The 18,784-nt window shown below is 35.6% G+C and overlaps 1 protein-coding gene across 1 annotated transcript in view; it reads right to left on the reverse strand.

Moving 5' to 3' along the window:
* ST6GALNAC3 (ST6 N-acetylgalactosaminide alpha-2,6-sialyltransferase 3) overlaps positions 1–18,784 on the reverse strand; it is a gene marked incomplete at its 5' end in the record, with an annotated part of 315,027 nt that overhangs the window by 216,023 nt on the left and 80,220 nt on the right. The window contains 1 exon segment of the mRNA NM_001193679.1: positions 322–731. Within this exon segment, the coding sequence (NP_001180608.1) occupies positions 322–731 (410 nt within the window).

Here is an 18,784-nt window from a genome sequence, read left to right on the forward strand (position 1 = left end):
AATGTTTAGGCTTCCTCTTTCAGCTGAAATCCAACTCAATCAATAACAAATGGAACAAAATAAGAAAAGATCAAAAGATACCTTGGGGAAGTATCCAGTGTTTCTTGGAGACTCAAACCAATCAGAATGGAAAGAACAGGAGGTAGTATAGGTGGAATAAATGAGACCTCAGGCTGGCTTATCAAGTAATCATAATAGTCAAAACATATAACAATCAGCGTAAATAAATAACTGTTCATTTTATATCCTGCAAAAGGAATTGGCGAAGATTTAGCATAAAAGATAATAAAAGACAATAAAGCTGCTTCAGAGAGGGCTCACCTGTCTTTCCCAGTTTCCTTCTTAAAAACTCCATCACAGTAACTCATGCGCTTCTCTGTGGTCACGTATATTTGGGCATCCGGATAGATACCAACTGTCTTTTTCAACATGTTGTAAACGATGCCATTGCCATCTTTCCTCATATTGCGGAAAGGGCCCCAAATAACATAAATAGTAGTATTCGCTTCCTTGAAAAAATAATCAGGGTTTTTTAGCAAAAGAGGAACGCTGGTATGGGACACAACTCGAATCATGGTCATGCGGCCGACATCTTCTTCATAACCCTTGGTGGGGGCATTGTTCATTCTCCAAATGCAGGAGGATCGATCTATCTCATTTCCCACCTTCTGGCCAACCATCTGACCTGAGTTTGACACTATGGCACAAAGGTCGCAGTCCAGTTGCAAAGGCTGAAAAATAGAGAAAGAAGGCATGTAAATTAGTAAATTCCACTTAGTCAAACAAGTTCCTATGGGAAAACAAAAGTTCAGATATTGTATAATTACCAAATATGGAAATATCTCTGAAGTACCTACAAATACCAAACCTACAGTCTCTGCCACAGATTATCAAGTTAACAGCATGCTTCCATTAAAAAAGAAAAAGTATACCGTCAAAAAATAATTTTAATTTCTATAATCCCCATGCCCTGGTTTAAAATTATAGGCAAAAAATAGTTATTTGTTTTCCACTCTAAATGATACATATTTTTATTCAGAACTGTAATTTCAGGTGAAATAAGAAAATATGAAAAGATTTGATCTTTGTAATAAGGTTGGTGGCTATAAAGGAAATGCAAAAGAAACATATCCAGGGATCAATTATGTATTTTACCTGTATGCATGAATGGTTATGAGCAATTGATAAAAATATGAAGAGTTCAGCAAGCAATGAGGTTATAAAACAGATTTTCGGAACCAGTAACTACTTAAGGTAAGTCCCAGGCTAGCAGAAATATTACAGAGACCCTTCAGAGATTCCCTCAAGTCATCATATTAATTGGCGTCTGTGTTTATGTTTATCCTAGATGGATAAGGAAAGGCCTCCTTTTAGATGGGAAGGTATATACGCAGACAGTCTCTATAGTTAGTCTAAGTCCCTTTATCCCTTTTTATTTAACCACGGAGATAATAGAGACTCGTGGAAGTTAAGCATCAGCTTTCAGGACTTGGAGATGATAAAGCTGCAGTGTTAGATTCAAATCTAGATCGTCTAACTCTAAGCCCACTGCCCTTTCCGTTATTCCTTGCTTTCAGTTCTCCTAAAACAACCACATAGATTGCTTTTGCTGCTTCTCTCCCACATAGTCACCCTTTCTTTTAAAACAGTAATAAAGAAGCAATGTGCTTTTTTGATATACATCTTTCTCATCTCCCTTCTATGAGATTCCACATTTTGCATCTGACATTCGATCTTGAATTTTTATTGTGCCTGTTGGTGAGTAGCCTCTCTCGACTGGGTACTATCCTTGTTTTATGTATTGTGTTGGACTTTATTGTTTAATTATGTCTGTCCACTAGACAGTAAACTATGTCAGAACAATGCCTATCTTCTTCATTTTAACTCCATTCCCCCGTCAGTCCCTGGAATACATTAAAGGCTCAATTGGTTAAGTTAGGAAGTGAAAGCAATTGAATTAAAATAACTACACTGAGAGGTAAGATACTGCATAAAAATCAACCTGTTAGTCATCATACAACTGTAACAGACCATTGTTCCTATCAATGGTAGGCACTCACAGCAGTCATAGAGCACCTGCGATGTGTCAGGCACAGTTCCAGGGGTTAGAATTCAGCAGTGAAAACTATAAACAAAAATTCCTGTTCTCATAGAGCTTATATTCAAGTTGGGTGCAGGAGAAAGGCAATAAATAAACTATCATCCCATATAATATGTTAAATTTTGCTAAGTACTAAATTGAGAAAATTAAAGCAGGAAAGGAGGTTAAGAGGTATGTGTGTGCATGTGTGTGTGTGAGTGTGTGAGAGGGAGAGAGTTGGTGGAGTAATCAGAAAAAGACCTTGCTGAGAAAATAATCTTTGAGGAAAATAATCTTCAAGAAAATAATCTTGAATGAAGTGAAAGAGTTGGCCATGAGCATATTTAGGAAAAAAGCTTTCCTGCAGAGCAAATGCAAAAACCAATGCAAATACCCTGAGGCAGGAAAGGAATAATAGGAAGAGCAATGTAGCCTGGCAGAGCCAGTGGGGAGAGCCAAGTAGGTACTGAGGCCAGACAGATAGCAGGGGAGAAATCACTTGGGGTCTTTGAGTTTGCGTGAGATGAAGCGCCATTGAAGGGCTCGGGACAGAGGAATGACTGAGCTGAGTTACATTTTAACAGCTTTGGCAACTGTGTGGAAAGTTGATAAAAAAAAAGAGGCCAGGGTGGAAGCAGGAGATTAGGCCGCTGCTACAATCCCAGCAAGAGAGGATAGTGATGTGGACCATGTTGAGTAGCAAAGGAGATGGAGAGAAGCTGCTTATGTTCTGGAAATATTCTGAAGGTACAGCCTATTGAATTGAAACTACTCAAACTGCTTTAAAAACTTTTTCCCCCTAATTAGTAAAGTAATATGGGAAACTCAAAAACTAAAAAGAATGGACAAAATGATTTAAAAAATTCTCCATATTCTCATCACTCAATAACACTACACCGATTTTTGTCACATTTTTTTCCTTTCTATAGATATTATTTTAGACAGGTTGAGAAATGCCATTTATATTATTTGGCCACCTTGGTTTCTTACTTAATGAGAAACCATTAATCAAAAATCATCAGCCTTTCCCATGTCAGCCCTTAGAGATAGTTTTATGCCTGCACAAGATTCCATTATAGGGATATACCTTATGTACCGATTTGCCTACTGCTGGGCATTTAGCTATTATCTGTTTTTTTTTCTACTATAAAAAAGTGCTTTGATAAACATGCTTGTTCTTCCTCCTGCATTTTGGATGCTAACAGTTATTACATTAACTTAAATTAGTTTCTTTGATTTCATTTTTATTTGTACTCCTATAAAATGTGCCAGACCGACAAAGGCATGTGTTTATTTGAAATGTCAAAGATAAAACTTTTGAAAAAAACTTGACTTGCAGAATGCACAAAGGCCCATTTATGAGTTGTCTTAAAACTCTGTTATTAAAGGGACTGTTCATCACCCCTGCCACAGTAAGGTTTCTCAACTAATGTGAGTAGCAGGTGGTCCAGGCACCAGATGGGAATAGATCCATACAAGGTGAATGAGTGTATTAGGACACTTGGAAAAGAGAGTTTTATAGGTTAGTGCCATAGTGAAGACTTCACCAGTGACCAAAATGGAGGCACAAGGAAGTGCCCTTTGGGGTCACGCATTGATTTAAGACCCTTCCTCAACCTCTTAGGAGCCTACCTTCTTTTACACAATAGAGAAGAACATAATATTCTTCTTGCCAGACGACTTGCAGCAGAGCCTGACATCCATTACTCTTAGCTGAGTCCTCCAATTCACTTACAGTCATGCAAATCAATGCCTGATTTAAATTGTGTGTGTCATATGGCATACTCCAACTTATCACCAAGATGCATATGGTGCGGGGGGTTACATTCCATTTGCTATTCCAAGAAGTTGCTTCGTTGTGTAATAAAAGCATGGTTGGGGTATAGCCTCCACAAATTTAAACAATCAAAAAGAAGAAAAAGAAAAAGTCTTGGATATGTTCGAATCTATAAAATGCAGCAAATTACATTGGATTTCCTAGTCATTATAATGAATTAGCCAGTTTTGCTGTAACAAGGCTTAATATAGAATTAAGTGAGACCAGCACACTGGTCTCACTTGACAATTGTAACCTCTGAAAGTGATCAATTAAGACATCACAATCTGTTTCATGACAACATATTGGGATGCCACAGCTGTGCAGATTATGAGGTCAGCAGCTAACTAACAACTTGAGGGCAAACATGGGGAACAATAGCCTCTTGTTTATGTGACAAATATGTCATTGGGTAGAGTATTATGAATGCAACGGCTTCGAGGGTAGATGGTGATCTATAAAATTGCCACTTTGTTTTTTTGTTTGACTATTCACTTGGCCCTACTGTCACCATGGCCGTCATCTTAAGAGACGTTTGTACTTCTTGGTCTATACTTCTGGGTAATAGTTTTGCCTAGCCATCTGCCTTCCTGAATAAGGTACCAGGAGACATGGATGAACATGATAATTGCTCTATTTTACCACTTACTTGCAGGAACCATTTTTAAAGTATGATAAGAGTGTGGGGGCCAGACAAATGGAACATTCCTAATTATAATCAGGAGCTTCAGGTAGCACAAAAAGCTTGCTTGCAAAGCCCAAGGGACTCATTTATACATCTGAAGGCACCTTCAAACTACAGTATGCCATGACAAAAAGAAAGAAATACCTAGGCACAAATGGACAATTTGACCCAAAATCTGCTCTTATCTAGTTATCTCAGTTTTTCTTATTAGCTTTATTACTATGTCTTTTGATCTCAACTTTCTCTGTTAAAGTGTACTGCTATTTCTTCAACTCATTTATATTATTTGATTTGGGGGCTTTGCTTGAAAATTTATTCCATATGTCTTCACTCATTCAGTTCTGCTTCAGTAGGCAGTTACTCTTTCTTTCTAGACTGAGGCCCTGGATTTTCCAAGAACTTTGTTAAGATTTATCTAGTTCCACTTTATCAAGCCACATCTAAATTTTGAATTCTCCCTTTATAGTTGAATTGTCTCTATTTTTTGCTTTTTTTTTTCATTAAAAACAAACTTGTCTTCTTCATCTTGTCTCTTGTGCACTCAAAACATCTTTGAAAACATCTTGTACATTCAAAATATTTTCACTGGGCTTCAGCTGTGTCTATAAACTGAGAGCACCACAAATATTCAGCCAACCCTGTCTGGGTCCCTATGTCCTTGTTAAAGAAAGCCACAAATGTCAAACACTTCCTTTTATTTAAGGTCTAAAATATTGATTTTCTTTTATGGTAACAGCACTGTATTTGTTTTGGCTATTTTTTTCCTCTGCAAAAGTATACTAACTCTATACCAGCACATCTGGTTTCAAAACAATCAGCTTGGGAGGAGTTAAGAATTTGGTGACATCTATTGAATAACCACATAATTTTTATTTAGCACCTATTCTGTGCAAGGCACTGTGAAGAGTAAAATAATTTTAAAATTCTAATCAGTGTGAACTTAATCTCAGTACACAGCGCTAAGCTGTGTGGGAGAGTTTCATGATCAACTGGAGTCAATTCGTATGCTGTTTTAGAAGCCTAAGGAATGGCTTTGTAAAACAAGTCATTTCTCTGCTAAAATGAATCTCGACATTTTGCCACCTTACAGGAAAAAATGACTTGATTATTGGCTGGGGCACAGGTAGAAGGTGAGAGAGAGAGGAAGGGAAGAAACAGCACCAGAGAGACCTATAAGTATAGTGTAGTAGAATTTTTGATATACACATGATTGAATGCCTATTACAGGTCAGTCATATTTCTCAGTACTTTATTACATTATTCCACATAATTTTCATGGCAGATTTTTCAAGTTACCTTAATTTATTTTCCATTACTGAGTTGAGGAAGTTGAGATAAACATGATGTCCAAAGGATACTAGATATTTTTCAGGTTAAAAAGAAGAGCATATGTTAACTTTCAGGAAATGCACTCACAGCAGCATTAGGAAATGTGGAATATCAAAGAAATAATTATTACTGATTTTCACTATTCTTAATATACACATATGCAGACACCTCAAATCTTGCTCACTATTATATTTAAATTATTTTAATTAAATCATAGATTAATGCTTTAAACATGCTTGTAATCAATAACTTCACCACTATTCCTTTTTGGCAATAGTGCTAGCATGACATAAAAAATTGTTGAAAATGTTTTTGTTGATATTTTCAGCTTGAAATATGGCTGAAATTTCAGTCTAAGATAAACTAATCATGACCAATTTTATTAGCTTTTAAATGGTCCTTCACATCTGCTTACTCAATTTGCTTTTCAAACTGTTTCTTTCACAACAGCAGTGAAAGATTCTCAAGCAATAAATAATTACTGTCCATGTCGGGCAAAAAAGACCATGGCAGATGATATTATTTTCTAAACTGGTCTCCAGGACTAAAGTGAATAATACCTCCCCACTGCCCAAAAGCCTCCTTCAGAAATTCACTTTAGAAACTCACAGTGGCCATTTGCAAGTCCTTGGGAATCAATGTTCATTGAAGACTGTCAAGAGGTCTCTAACTCATGAATGGCTCTTCTCTTCTATGAGGATCCAGGACAATGGCTGACTGGGGTACTATGTTCACACAATGGGTCTTTTTATACCATGCCTGTTTTTATTTTTATTTTATTATAAGCATGAGTATTTGAGAGGCATACAAATGAATTCTGTTTTTAAAAATACTGAAGAATGTAAGCACAGAGGAATTGATTCCCTGTGAAGGTCCTGTGTTCTCTGATACTGTAGGGTGGGGGGAAAGTGTAGATATTCTCAACTCTTTTTAAAAGTCTCTAGCATTTTTATAATTACTCAGCCTTATTTCCTTGTTTGTAAACAATATATTTTATTAACATAGATTCCAGAAATCAATTTACCATGATATGCTTAACCAATTCTTTCCCGGTTAAGAGAGAAAGTGAGTGAGAGAGAGAGGGAGAGAGAGAAATGGCCAAAACTGACAGGTTATTCACCCTGACTGGCAAGTTTCACCTCTCGTTGACTCAGGGTCACTTTTCCCTTTAAATTGGTACACATACAGTAAAAGAACCCTTCTGTTCCTCCATTCAAAATTCACACCACACACACACACACAAATACACACACACACACATCTGTTACCTTCACTTAGCTGATGTGATTGCTCACTCTCCTAGGCCAGTTTCATCCTTACCAACCACCCTGGGAAAACCATCCCTTTCTCTTCTTTGGGTATGAACCTGACAAATTGCCCTATCCTTTCTGAGTGATATATTGGGACAACTGCCAAGCACTTTACATTTTAATCAGTAAGAATAATGTAATATTTAACCTTTACTTTTTTCTCTCTGAATAAGCTTATAGACAATAGAATAGATAATTAAAATTTGTGAAATAAAACTTGCAAAACAGTGGTTTCTACAGCAAAAAGGAACAGCCATGTATGAAAGGTCACCTGTCAACTAGTTCTAGTTATTAAATCTCTGCATTTATCACTAAGGTGGCTCTATGGAAAACGAAGGTCAAGACATTAAATTATGAAACAGTCAGGATTAGAAAAGGTCACCCAAAATTCAAGTAAAATTTAACCAAACCTGCTAATTCTATACCCTCAAAGCAAGTAGAAACAGCCAGATTTGAAACACAACATTGGATAGCTCTAATCTATCTTTCTACTTTAGCCCCATCCAGAAAATGAATTTCTATTTGATATCTTGAAGTCTAAAATAAAACTTGCTTATCTCAAGTAAAAACAAGAACTTCAATGAGTATTTCTAAATGAAAATCATTTCAATTGAACCAGCATAAATTATTAAAAACATTGTTTTACACTACTCTAATGGTTCCTTTCATTTCAACCATAAGGATGCCATTTTAAAAATTGGAGATGGGACACTCCTGGCACCTTAAATACTTTACAGAACAATTAGCAACTCACCACTCACTAATTTACTACTTTAATGTTGAAACAAAAAAGATCTTTGCTTTTCATTATCCAATTTGAATGAATTTGAACAAAGCAGGTTGAACAAAGATCCAGAGACACTCTTCAGTTTGCTGTCATTTATTCCCCTGCTCTTCCTGAATGTCTTTAGAGTTCTAGTTTTAGAGGCTTCAACATGTATAATGACGCCATTGGGGAATAGATTTTGCCTTTATTCTCCTTGATGTTCTTTTTGAGGTCTTTTAAGTGAAAGGTACAAAAGAGGCATTAACAATCTGGCATTGCTTTTATTGCTTGACAAAAAAAAATGTATTTTAATTTTTCCCGTGTTTCAGGAATGATTAAGCAAGCTGTTTTCATCTACACTGAGTCACTTTCAGCAGACCTTTAACTGTGAGCAAAGAATTGTGAAGACTGTTCTGCAGAGAAATCAACACAGTTCAGCCAAGCTAACCTGTAAATGTACTTCCTTGCCCCTCCACAAACCAGCATCTTCCAGTGAATGCAGCTTTCTAAAGCAATGTGTATAAATCTCACAGCACATAAAAAGACAGATTTGATAACTGATGGTTTAGCTCTGACTCTATGTGGATTTGGGATGTGGCATTTACCTTGGTTCCTACCTGGTGACATTAAATCTAAGCATAAAACTTAATATGGGGGTGCATAAAAGTGTGAATGTCAAGAAATAATTCTACAACAGGCAACATAAAGCTATGTTTCTCGGTTGCCATATATAATATGCTCCCTTTATTTGGAAGTTCCTCTAGGGAATGGATCTGCATAAACATGTACATGTGCCAGAGGAACGCAACATGTTTTCTCCAGACTGGGAGGCAAAAAACACGTTTTCTCAAACCAAGAAAGAGTTTTCTCATATGGATGTGAATTATGGTAATAATTCATATTCTATTATTACTATTAGGTCACAGTAAAACTTGGATAATTTTATGGCCAACTTACCTCTTGATTATTTTTTTCTCCTTTCAGGAGGATGATCTCAGGACATGCTGCTAAAATGCCACACAGGAATGTCACAAAAAGAAGGTAAGAAAACTGATTCTTGCTATATGGTATTAGTGTACTTGCATGTCACTCAACTAGGAATATAGTTTTCAACTGGCTATACATTACAATGACCAGGAGAACTTTTAAAAATGGCAATGGCAGGAGTCCACCCCTGACCAAATAAGACAGACAATTTTTGAGGATGGCACCTGCACATAATTTTTTTCAAGTCCCACATGTGATTCCAATAGATGCCTAGGTTTGAGAAACATTCTCCTAGAAGAATTAAAAACGATAAGAGAGGAGACCATAATGTTTGATCAAAGGGATGAAAACAAAACAATAAATTTGAATCCTTAGGGAAGATGCTGGGGTAGGAAATCCTTCTAGTTATCCTTCAAATACTAACAGATTGACAAGAGGGACTTACACATGAAGTCAGCCCTAGAAGTCAGATATTTTGAAGAGCAAATGGAGAGTATACTGGAGGTCTGCATGTAGTGCCAAGCATGAGAACTTCTATTTCCTACAGAGTTATTTTTAATTATATAGCATTAGAGGTTTTATCAATTCTCTGGCTAGAATTTTCTTTGGAGGTAAGGAAAATCATACTACCTAATAAATTTTCTTAATTTTCATGTGGGATTCCTGCAAGCATATAAAGCTAGTGGTAAACGGAACAGTCATTGCCATTCACTCAATACAGATTTTTTTTTTTTTCATTTTGTTTTGCTTTCTGGGATGAAGGATATTTTAAGGGCTTATAGTTTGAGAGGAGGTGGTTGGTAAAGATGGAATGATTGACAATACAAGAGAAGGACCACTGATGGAGTGAGAATACATGGAAGATAAGACTCAATAATTTAACAGTATAGTTAGATTGGTACCCTTTGGAAAGGCAGAAATACATCTTTCTTGGAAACAGGAAGAATGAATCAAGAATGAGAGAAGAAACAGGTTACTTTATAAGAAAGGACTTCAACTAGATTCACTCTAGGTTCTCTTATATTTCTAAAAGGAAGCAAGTGTTAATTGATGAGAGATAGGGTACTTCAAGTTACAGTTAACAGACTTTAAAATAGGATGAACTTTTGAGAAAGAATATTTTGAGTAAGAGAGTTGAGAATAAAAATGATTGCAAATGATGTTTCAGCTAGAATTTACAAACTATAGATATGTGATGAAGCTACTGTAAGGTATGTATTCTGCCTAAATAATATTCTGGAACACAGAGGCAAGAATGAAGAAAGCAGCTAGTCAGGAGATCATGGTGCGTAGTGTACTGAAAGCTGAAAGTTGGAAGTTGAGAAATAGTCATGGGCACTAGCAACTGGATCCCACACTGAAAGTGGAAGGAAATGGTGGCAAAATTAGTAAATGGAAAAGATAGGGAAGCATGACTGTCTTAGTGGGGTTATGTACATTCCTTGGAGGCAAGGAGAGATATATTTACATTGTATATTCTAAGACTAGGCTTATTTCAGGAACAAGGAGAAGAATGTGGCTTGCATAAACTTTGAGTTAAAGGTCTGTGATTGCAAATGGGATAGGCTCCAGGAAAGCTGTACTATAAGTACGCCTTCTAGTTTCAAAATGAAAACCCAAAGTACAGAAGATATTCAACTTCATTATTGTTAAAAAGTACCATCATGAGAACTTTGACTTCAACAATGTTAACTTTCAAAATTCAGACTGCCCTTCTATGGAAAATAACTTAGCTGCAAAAAAATATATAAATTCATCTCTAAACCACCGAAGACTTAACAAGATGGTAAGAAATTACCAGCCTAGAGAAGACTAGAGCTCACTAACACTAAAATCTGCTTTTGCCCCAGAGGCATTAGTAATTCTGGAAGGAATAGGTGAGGTCTGTTTCTGGAAGCATGTTGGGCCTAGAAGAATAGAAATCAGAATCCAGAGCCCAAGGGTAAACAAACATTCACTTTGAACTAGGATTCCTAGAGTTATTGTAAGATTAAGTCTGAACTGAAAATAAATCAGTCTTATAAAATCTGTCAACCTATTTTATGTCAATTTGTTGTGTCTGATAACCTCAGTTTTGAAAATTTTATTGTGTGTTCCTGAACTTCTATTGACTTTAGACACCTAGAACAACAAAAGAAAAATCTCCTCTGGAGGAAGATAATATCATCCTAGGTCTCAAATCACTGTTACAAATAAAGTTTTAAGCACAATGCCCCACACACAATTAAAAACTTCAGATATAAAAAGAAACAAACCACCACTAAAGAAAACCAACAAAAATACTCACATAAAAGTTCCACATACGGAATTACAGGATATAGACTAAAACAATGTTTACGATGTTCAATGAGATAGGAGTCTAGTGAAAAATTTTGCAGGGAAATGAAAACTACAAAAAGTGATGGAGCAGATATGTAAAATAGTTACTTAGAAGTTCGATAATTGATAAATATAATACATGAAATAAAGAACTCAAGAAATGAATTTAACAGCAAATTAGATAAAGCTAAAGAAAGAATTAATGAAAGAGAAGACAGAAGCAAGTACTCAGAATGAAACATGAGATTTAAAAAAATAAGGTAAGAGACTCAGAATACAATGAGAAGGACTACTATACATTTATTTGAAATCTCAGAGGGAGAGAAGAGATAAAATGGATAAAGGCAAGTCAGTGAAAAATTTTCAGAATTTATGAGAATTCAGTGATTCAAAAGGCTCAATTACTCTCAAGTAAAATAAATCCACATGTAAACAATAAAGCTTCATCATACAAAAACAAAGAGGAAATTTTATAATGAAAATTATAAAATAGCATACAACTTGAGAGGAGGTATAAAATTAGAAGTGTTTTAAGTATCTTCCATTCTTTTTTTTTTTCTTTTTTGAGACAGAGTTTCACTCTTGTCACCCAGGCTGGAGTGCAGTGGTGCGATCCCGGCTCACTGCAGCCTCTGCCTCCCAGGTTCAAGCAGTTCTCCTGCCTCAGCCTCCCGAGTAGCTGAGTAGCTGGAATTATAGGTGCCCACCACCATGCCCAGCTAATTTTTGTATTTGTGCTTGAGACGAGGTTTCACCATGTTGGCCAGGCTGGTCTCAAACTCCTGACCTCAGGTGATCTGCCTGCCTCAGCCTCCCAAAGTGCTGGGATTTCAGGAGTGAGCCACCGTGCCCAGCGTAACATCACACTTTCTAAGAGCACAGAAGTTTTCAAACTTTTGGTCCCCAATCTCACTTATATTCTAAAAAATCATTGTTATTTTCCTGAAGAGACAGGCCCATTTCATTCATTTTTGAGAAAATGTCTTCCAAATGCCAAAATCTAAATATTCATAGTTTGTCTGTTGGCTGTTATATTTCAAGTAAAAATGGTGTTCAGAAACTTACAACTCTTTGCAATTCTTCACAACAAAAAAAGTTGGGGAGAAAAATAAATTAATGTAATTTGCAATATTAACAGTAAAATCAAATGATCATCTCAAAAATAAAGTCATTTGATTGTCTCAACAGATGCAGCAAAAGGATTTGAGGAAATTCAATGTTGACTAATAATTTAAAACTGTTATTTAAGGAAAACAACAAGGAACTTACTTAGTCTGATAAAATGTTTTTACTAAACAAAAATTCTATAGCAGACATTGTACTTAATACTTAATGTTAAATTTTTGGAAGCTATCCCTTCAAAATGAGGAATAAAATAATAATTTCCACTATCACCACTGCTATTTAATATTATACTGAGGTCATGAAAAAATAAAAAAAGTTTGAAGATTGAAGAAGAAACAAAAATATAATTATCTACAGATTATATCGTGGTATTAAAAATTCATATATAATTTGTTATAGTTTTTATTAGAGTTAGGATTGCTAGATACAAAGCAGAATACAAATATGTTGTATTTCAATATAGCTAAAAATTTAAGAAAAGATGCCATTCATTACTGCCTCAAAATATTAAATACCTAGGAATAAGTCTAATAAATGATGTGCAAGACCTCTGTGGAGAAAATAACACCATTTTATTGAGAAATATTAAAAAGGATCTACATATTTGGAGAGACATAACATATACATGGAATAGAAAATTCAATGGTGTAAAGAGGTAAATTATCCTCAAATGAATCTATAGGTTCAAGATAATCTCAATCAAAATCCCCAAATACCATAAGATTTCTTCCATGGAACTCTACAAACTGATCCTAACATTTTTATAGAGATGCAAAGGGCCAAGAAAGCTAATGCCCTTGATGAAGAGGAACAAGATGGTATGGACACAAGGGCAAACACATAGACCCATGCAACATAATAAAGACCCCAAGTATTTGTGATGAAAGTGCCAAACAGAGTACTGGGCAGAGGAAATTAGACATTTTTAAAAACACTCAATAACCTCATGGAAAAAGTAAATCTAGACCCTTACTTATACACAAATTTCAGTTCTAGGTGAATTGAAAACCTGTATCAGAAATACAATAGAGTAATGCTTTAAGATGAAAGTGCAGGAGAAAATTTTCATACCATCAGGTAGGAAACATTTTTATTAAACAAAGTAGAAAAGCACTCACAGTAGAAGAAAAGATTGATAAAATGAATTATACTATCCTTCAAAAGACATTAAAAGTGAAAGGCAGGCTATGGAGAGGGAGAACACAATCATAGGAAGGGTTAATATACAAAATACATAACAAATTCCTTTATATAGATAATAAAATCAGCCAAAACAATAAAAAATTGGCATAAGATGCAATTATTGATTAAAGAGGAAATCCAATGGCAAATACACACAAGAAAAGGTCCTTATCATTCATAATCCAGAAAATGCCAATTTTAAAAACGAGATGTTACTGCATATACACCAGGTTACCTGAAATTAAGAGTTATTTTGTTAATTAAACATTAAAGTGTTTAAAAAAATGCACTGCAACTGGAAGTCTCAGGCAACAAATGGGAGTGTAAACTCTTCATTAACACTTTTGAAAACTGTAGCATTCTACTGTATACCTGAATGTATATATGCTCTATGACCCAGAAATTCTACTTCCTGCTATATGTCCTATAAAAATGTATTCTTTTTGTGTACCAATTTTCATGTACACAAACACTTAGAGCAGCATTGTTTAAACTCCCTCAAATTGCAAACCACACAAATTTTTATGATACTTGTGTAAGGGCTACTATCCAGCATTGAAAACAAATAAACAACATCAGTAAATATAAAAAACATTATATTCAGCAAAAGCCAGATAGAGTAAAGCGTATAGTAAAAGATTTGATTTATATAACACTCTAAGTAAGCTAAAAGTAGGATATTTTCTTAACACGGTAAAGAACATCATTTTGAAACCAAAACCCCCAAACATCACAATTAACAGTACCCTACCAGAACAATACCAGAACGGTACCACTGATGTATCGTTTTATAAGATGTTAGTAAATGTTCTTCAAAAACAGTGTTCTATGACAAATATATTGGGAAAAGTCACATACTTTCTCCATCTCTAGGAGATTGTCAATGCATATTAAATAGTAAAGGTTATAAAAGCCCATTCACTAAAGAGATTTGTCTCATTTTGGTTAACTCAGAGTTCAAGAAAATTATTTAGAAGACTCTCTTTTTTTTTTGTAGGACATCAATTAACATCTCATGGAATAATGGTTTGGAAAATAATCTAGAAGCTCTTAACTAGACATATTCTTACTAGGACTGGAACCAAAATAAGAATGTCCACTAATATTTATTTTACACTGTTCTGGAAGCTCTACTCCATGTAATCACAGAAACCCAGAGGCAGGGTGAAGGGAAGTATTAATACTGAAATAGAGAAGAAAAAAAATCATTATTTACAGATGATACAGTAGTTCTCCTTGCAAACACAGCAACCAGAGAAAAACTATTAGAACTAATAGGAGAATTAAAAATGGTAACCAGCTACAACATGGATACAGAAAATCACCAACAGTACATCAGCAAAAACAAAAAAAAACAAAACAATACCAAAAACAGACCACAGTAGAAGAAATCTAACATGCAATAGCAACAAAAATGCAAATACATGGGGAAAAAACTGAGTAAGAGATATGCAAATGCTCTAAGAAAAATGAACACCTTGGCAGGGCATGGTGGCTCACGCCTGTAATCCCAGCACTTTGGGAGGCCGAGGTGGGCAGATCACCTGAGGTTAGGAATTTGAGATCAGCCTGGCCAAAATGGTGAAACCCTATCTCTGCTAAAAAAAAAAAAAATACAACAATTAGCTGGGCCTGGTGGTGCGCACCTGTAATCCCAGTTACTCGGGAGGCTGAGGCAGGAGAACAACTTGAACCAAGGAGGCGGAGGTTGCAGTGGGCTGAGATCGCCATTGCACTCCAGCCTGGGCAACAAGTGTGAAACTCCATCTCAGAAAAAAAAAAAAAAAAAAAAAAAGCATCTTATAGAAGAATGAGCTGCAAAAAGCCTGTCAGTCTGGATATTTAACTACAAGTGGTTTTTCAGGAAAAAATTTAATTTCTACACAAAGACTAGCTGCTTGCTGTAGTTTATTTCAGGTCTAAGATCTTGTGATCTTTACTATTGGAAGAGCCAAACCCTTTGAGTTACAGCAATCAGATATTAAGATTTAAATATAATATTTATATTTGCTTTGGAGTCATTCATTCCTTTACTGCTATGGTAATTATAGTTTGAAATCCCTTTCTCGTTTGAATAATTATTTTTAAACTACTTTAAATCTTCGTCTAGATATTATGGGCTATTGACCCAGTAAATGAGATTACTGAGCCCACAGTATTTTTACTGCTTTAATGAAGTGCCATTCTAAAATGCTTCGTCCCTATAACTATGTAAAGCATAGTAATTAGCTAACTGAAAATTACTACCCTTTTAGTACACAAGACTGCAGAAACTAGGCAAACTAAAGAACATATTCAGACTTTAGAAGATCAAGATTAAACCAAAATGCTATATTGAATACAATGGTACCTACTGGACACAGTTTTAGGACCAGATTTCAGACTTACGGAACTTTCTTAGTATCTTCCCAACAGATTTGGGAGAACACACTAAGAAAAGACTATAGACTATCTACGGGATCATTTTGATAAAGAGCAATAGTGGCATCAAAAAAGCAAATTTCAACAAATTTAGTTTCAAAGACCTAATTGGCTTTTATTAGCGATTCGTAAACTGAGCAACATCCCATCTACTAAATAGAAAGGTGCTCCAATGAGCTAAGCAGACAGAGGTGGGCTTTTATAGGGGAAAAAAAGGGCTGTAGAAAGAAGAAACAAGGAATAAGAAGTGGATTGGTTATTTATTTATTTATTTTCCTTGAGACAGCGTCTACCTCTGTTGCCCAAGTAGGAGTGCAGTGGCCCCATCTCGGCTCACTGCAGCCTCTACCTCCTGGGCTCAAGTGATCCTTCCACCTCAGCCTCCCAAGTAGGTGGGACTACAGGCGCATGCCATCATGCCTGGATAATTTTTATAATTTTTGTAGAGACAAGGTTTTGCCATGTTGCCCAGGCTGGTCTCGAACTCCTGGACTCATGCAATCCTCCCACCTTGGTCTTCCAAAATGCTGGAACTATAGGCATGAGCCACCATGCCTGGCCCAATTGTTCATTTCAAAGTTACTTTCCTTATAGGGTTAAAGCAGAGGGGACTTTTCTTCTTTTTTAAGTATTTTTGTTAATACATAATATTTGTGCATAGTTATGGGATCCATGTGATATTTTGTTGCATGCATAGAATGTGGAATGACCAAGTTAGTATTTAAGGTATCCATCACCTTGAGTATTTATCATTTCTATGTGTTGGGAACATTTCATGTCCTCTCTTCTAGCTATTTTGCAAAATACAATACCTTATTTTTAACTATATTCACCCTACTCTGCTATCAAACATTAGAACTTATTCCTTCTAACGGTGTATTTGTACCCATTAACCATCCTCTCTTCATCCCCAGCCCCACACCCTTCCCAAACTCTGGTAACTATCATTCTATTCTCTACTTCCATGACATAAACTTTTTAGCACCCACATATGGGTAGGAACATGTGCTATTTGTCATTCTATGCCTGGCTTATTTCACTTAACAGAATCACCCCCAGTTCCATTCACGATGCTGCAAATGGCAGGATCTCACTCTTTTTTAAGGCTGAATAATATTCCTCTGTGTGTGCGTGTGTGTCTGTGTGTGTGTGTAACGTTTTCTTTAACCATTCAGCCACTGATGACACTTAGATTGAATCCATGTCATTGCTATTGTGCATTGTGGTGCAATAAACATAGGATGCAGGTATCCTTTTGATATACTGATTTGCTTTCTTTTTGAGAAGTACCCAGTAGTGGGATTGCTGGATCATATGGCAGTTCTATGTATAGTTTTTGAAGAAATCTCCATACTCTTTCCATAATGACTATACTAATTTGCATTTCTACCAACGGTGTATAAGAGCTCAGGTTGACAGGGCACCTTTGGATTTGGTGCTGTGAAACTCCTGTTTTCGAAACTGGCTAGTTTCTAAGTTCAGTTTGATTACATGGCACTTAGCATGAGAGACTCCATTCTGGTTAGGTCCGGTATGCTGGGGCCTCGTGAAGGAGCTCAGCCCAAAAGGATGACCTCCTTTACATTTTTTGGAACTCGAATTTATGACCTGCATGGATAATTTTGATAGAGCAGTAGTGGCATATCTTAAGCACTGAATATTGTAGCAACCTCACACTTTAAAGATGAAAAAAGAGGACTTTAAGTCAAACCAGACCAATTGCCATAAAATGCTAATGCAAAGGCAATCCAAAATGTAAACAAACCTTTTTTTGTTTCATTTCACTAAACAGGTTTACTGACAGACAAAAACACTCATACAGAGAAAATAAAAGCAAAATTCTGAGCCTTGGAGTCTTGTCCTTGAGTCACTGCTGAAACAAAGGTCATTATCACAGCCCCCCTGCCTCACACCAGGGCTCCTATCTGTAGCCATATATCTGAAATATAGAACTTATTTAATAAGCCAATGAATTATGAATGGATATATTATTGAGAAACCTGACCATAAAAACAAATAAATAACCATTTAGTATCATATCTAAACAAACAGGTGCTTGTCAATACATACCTATTACCTATAATAACTATTTATCACTAATTTTCAAGTGTAAAGTTTTAGGCTTGAAAAAGTATAGATAACACCTCAAAACCTGGGACTAAATATTTATTTCTTATTAGAGAGGATAACAAATTTATCATATAGTGGCCATATCTTTTCTATATCTCTTTGGTGTCAAAGGCATATAATTTTGCATAAGCCAAATTTTCAATATGGATTAAACAATAAAGACATAATTTAAAATACAAGCTATTAGTACCAGGACTTTGAAAGTTTAATATGAAAGAGATATGTAATTGTATAATTTCAATTACAATCTTCAACATTTCATCATATTTCACTTTCATCTCATCTCAAAGACTTAAGGTATTTTAAGACTATTATAAAAGAACCAGTTTCTAGCAGCATGCTAGAATAAAAGGAAGCATTGGCTCTGTCATCAGATTTGTGTTCAATTACCATTCTGCTACTTTCTGGCTATATGCTTCTGCATAGATTTCTCTACTTCTGGAATCTGTTTCTTAACTTCTGCAACGCATTTATTACTTATCCAAGAGCAGCCTCTCTATCTATCCCACAGTAACTTGAGGTAAAATTCAACACTGCTACTCATACTCCACAAAAGGAAAGCCACCCCACAGAGCATCAGTGGACAATATAAACTTTGTTTAAGATGCTCTATGGAAATGGAAGAAGACCCTCC

Source organism: Pan troglodytes, chromosome 1 (genome assembly GCF_028858775.2).
Source record: "Pan troglodytes isolate AG18354 chromosome 1, NHGRI_mPanTro3-v2.0_pri, whole genome shotgun sequence".
NCBI classification, from domain to species: domain Eukaryota; kingdom Metazoa; phylum Chordata; class Mammalia; order Primates; family Hominidae; genus Pan; species Pan troglodytes.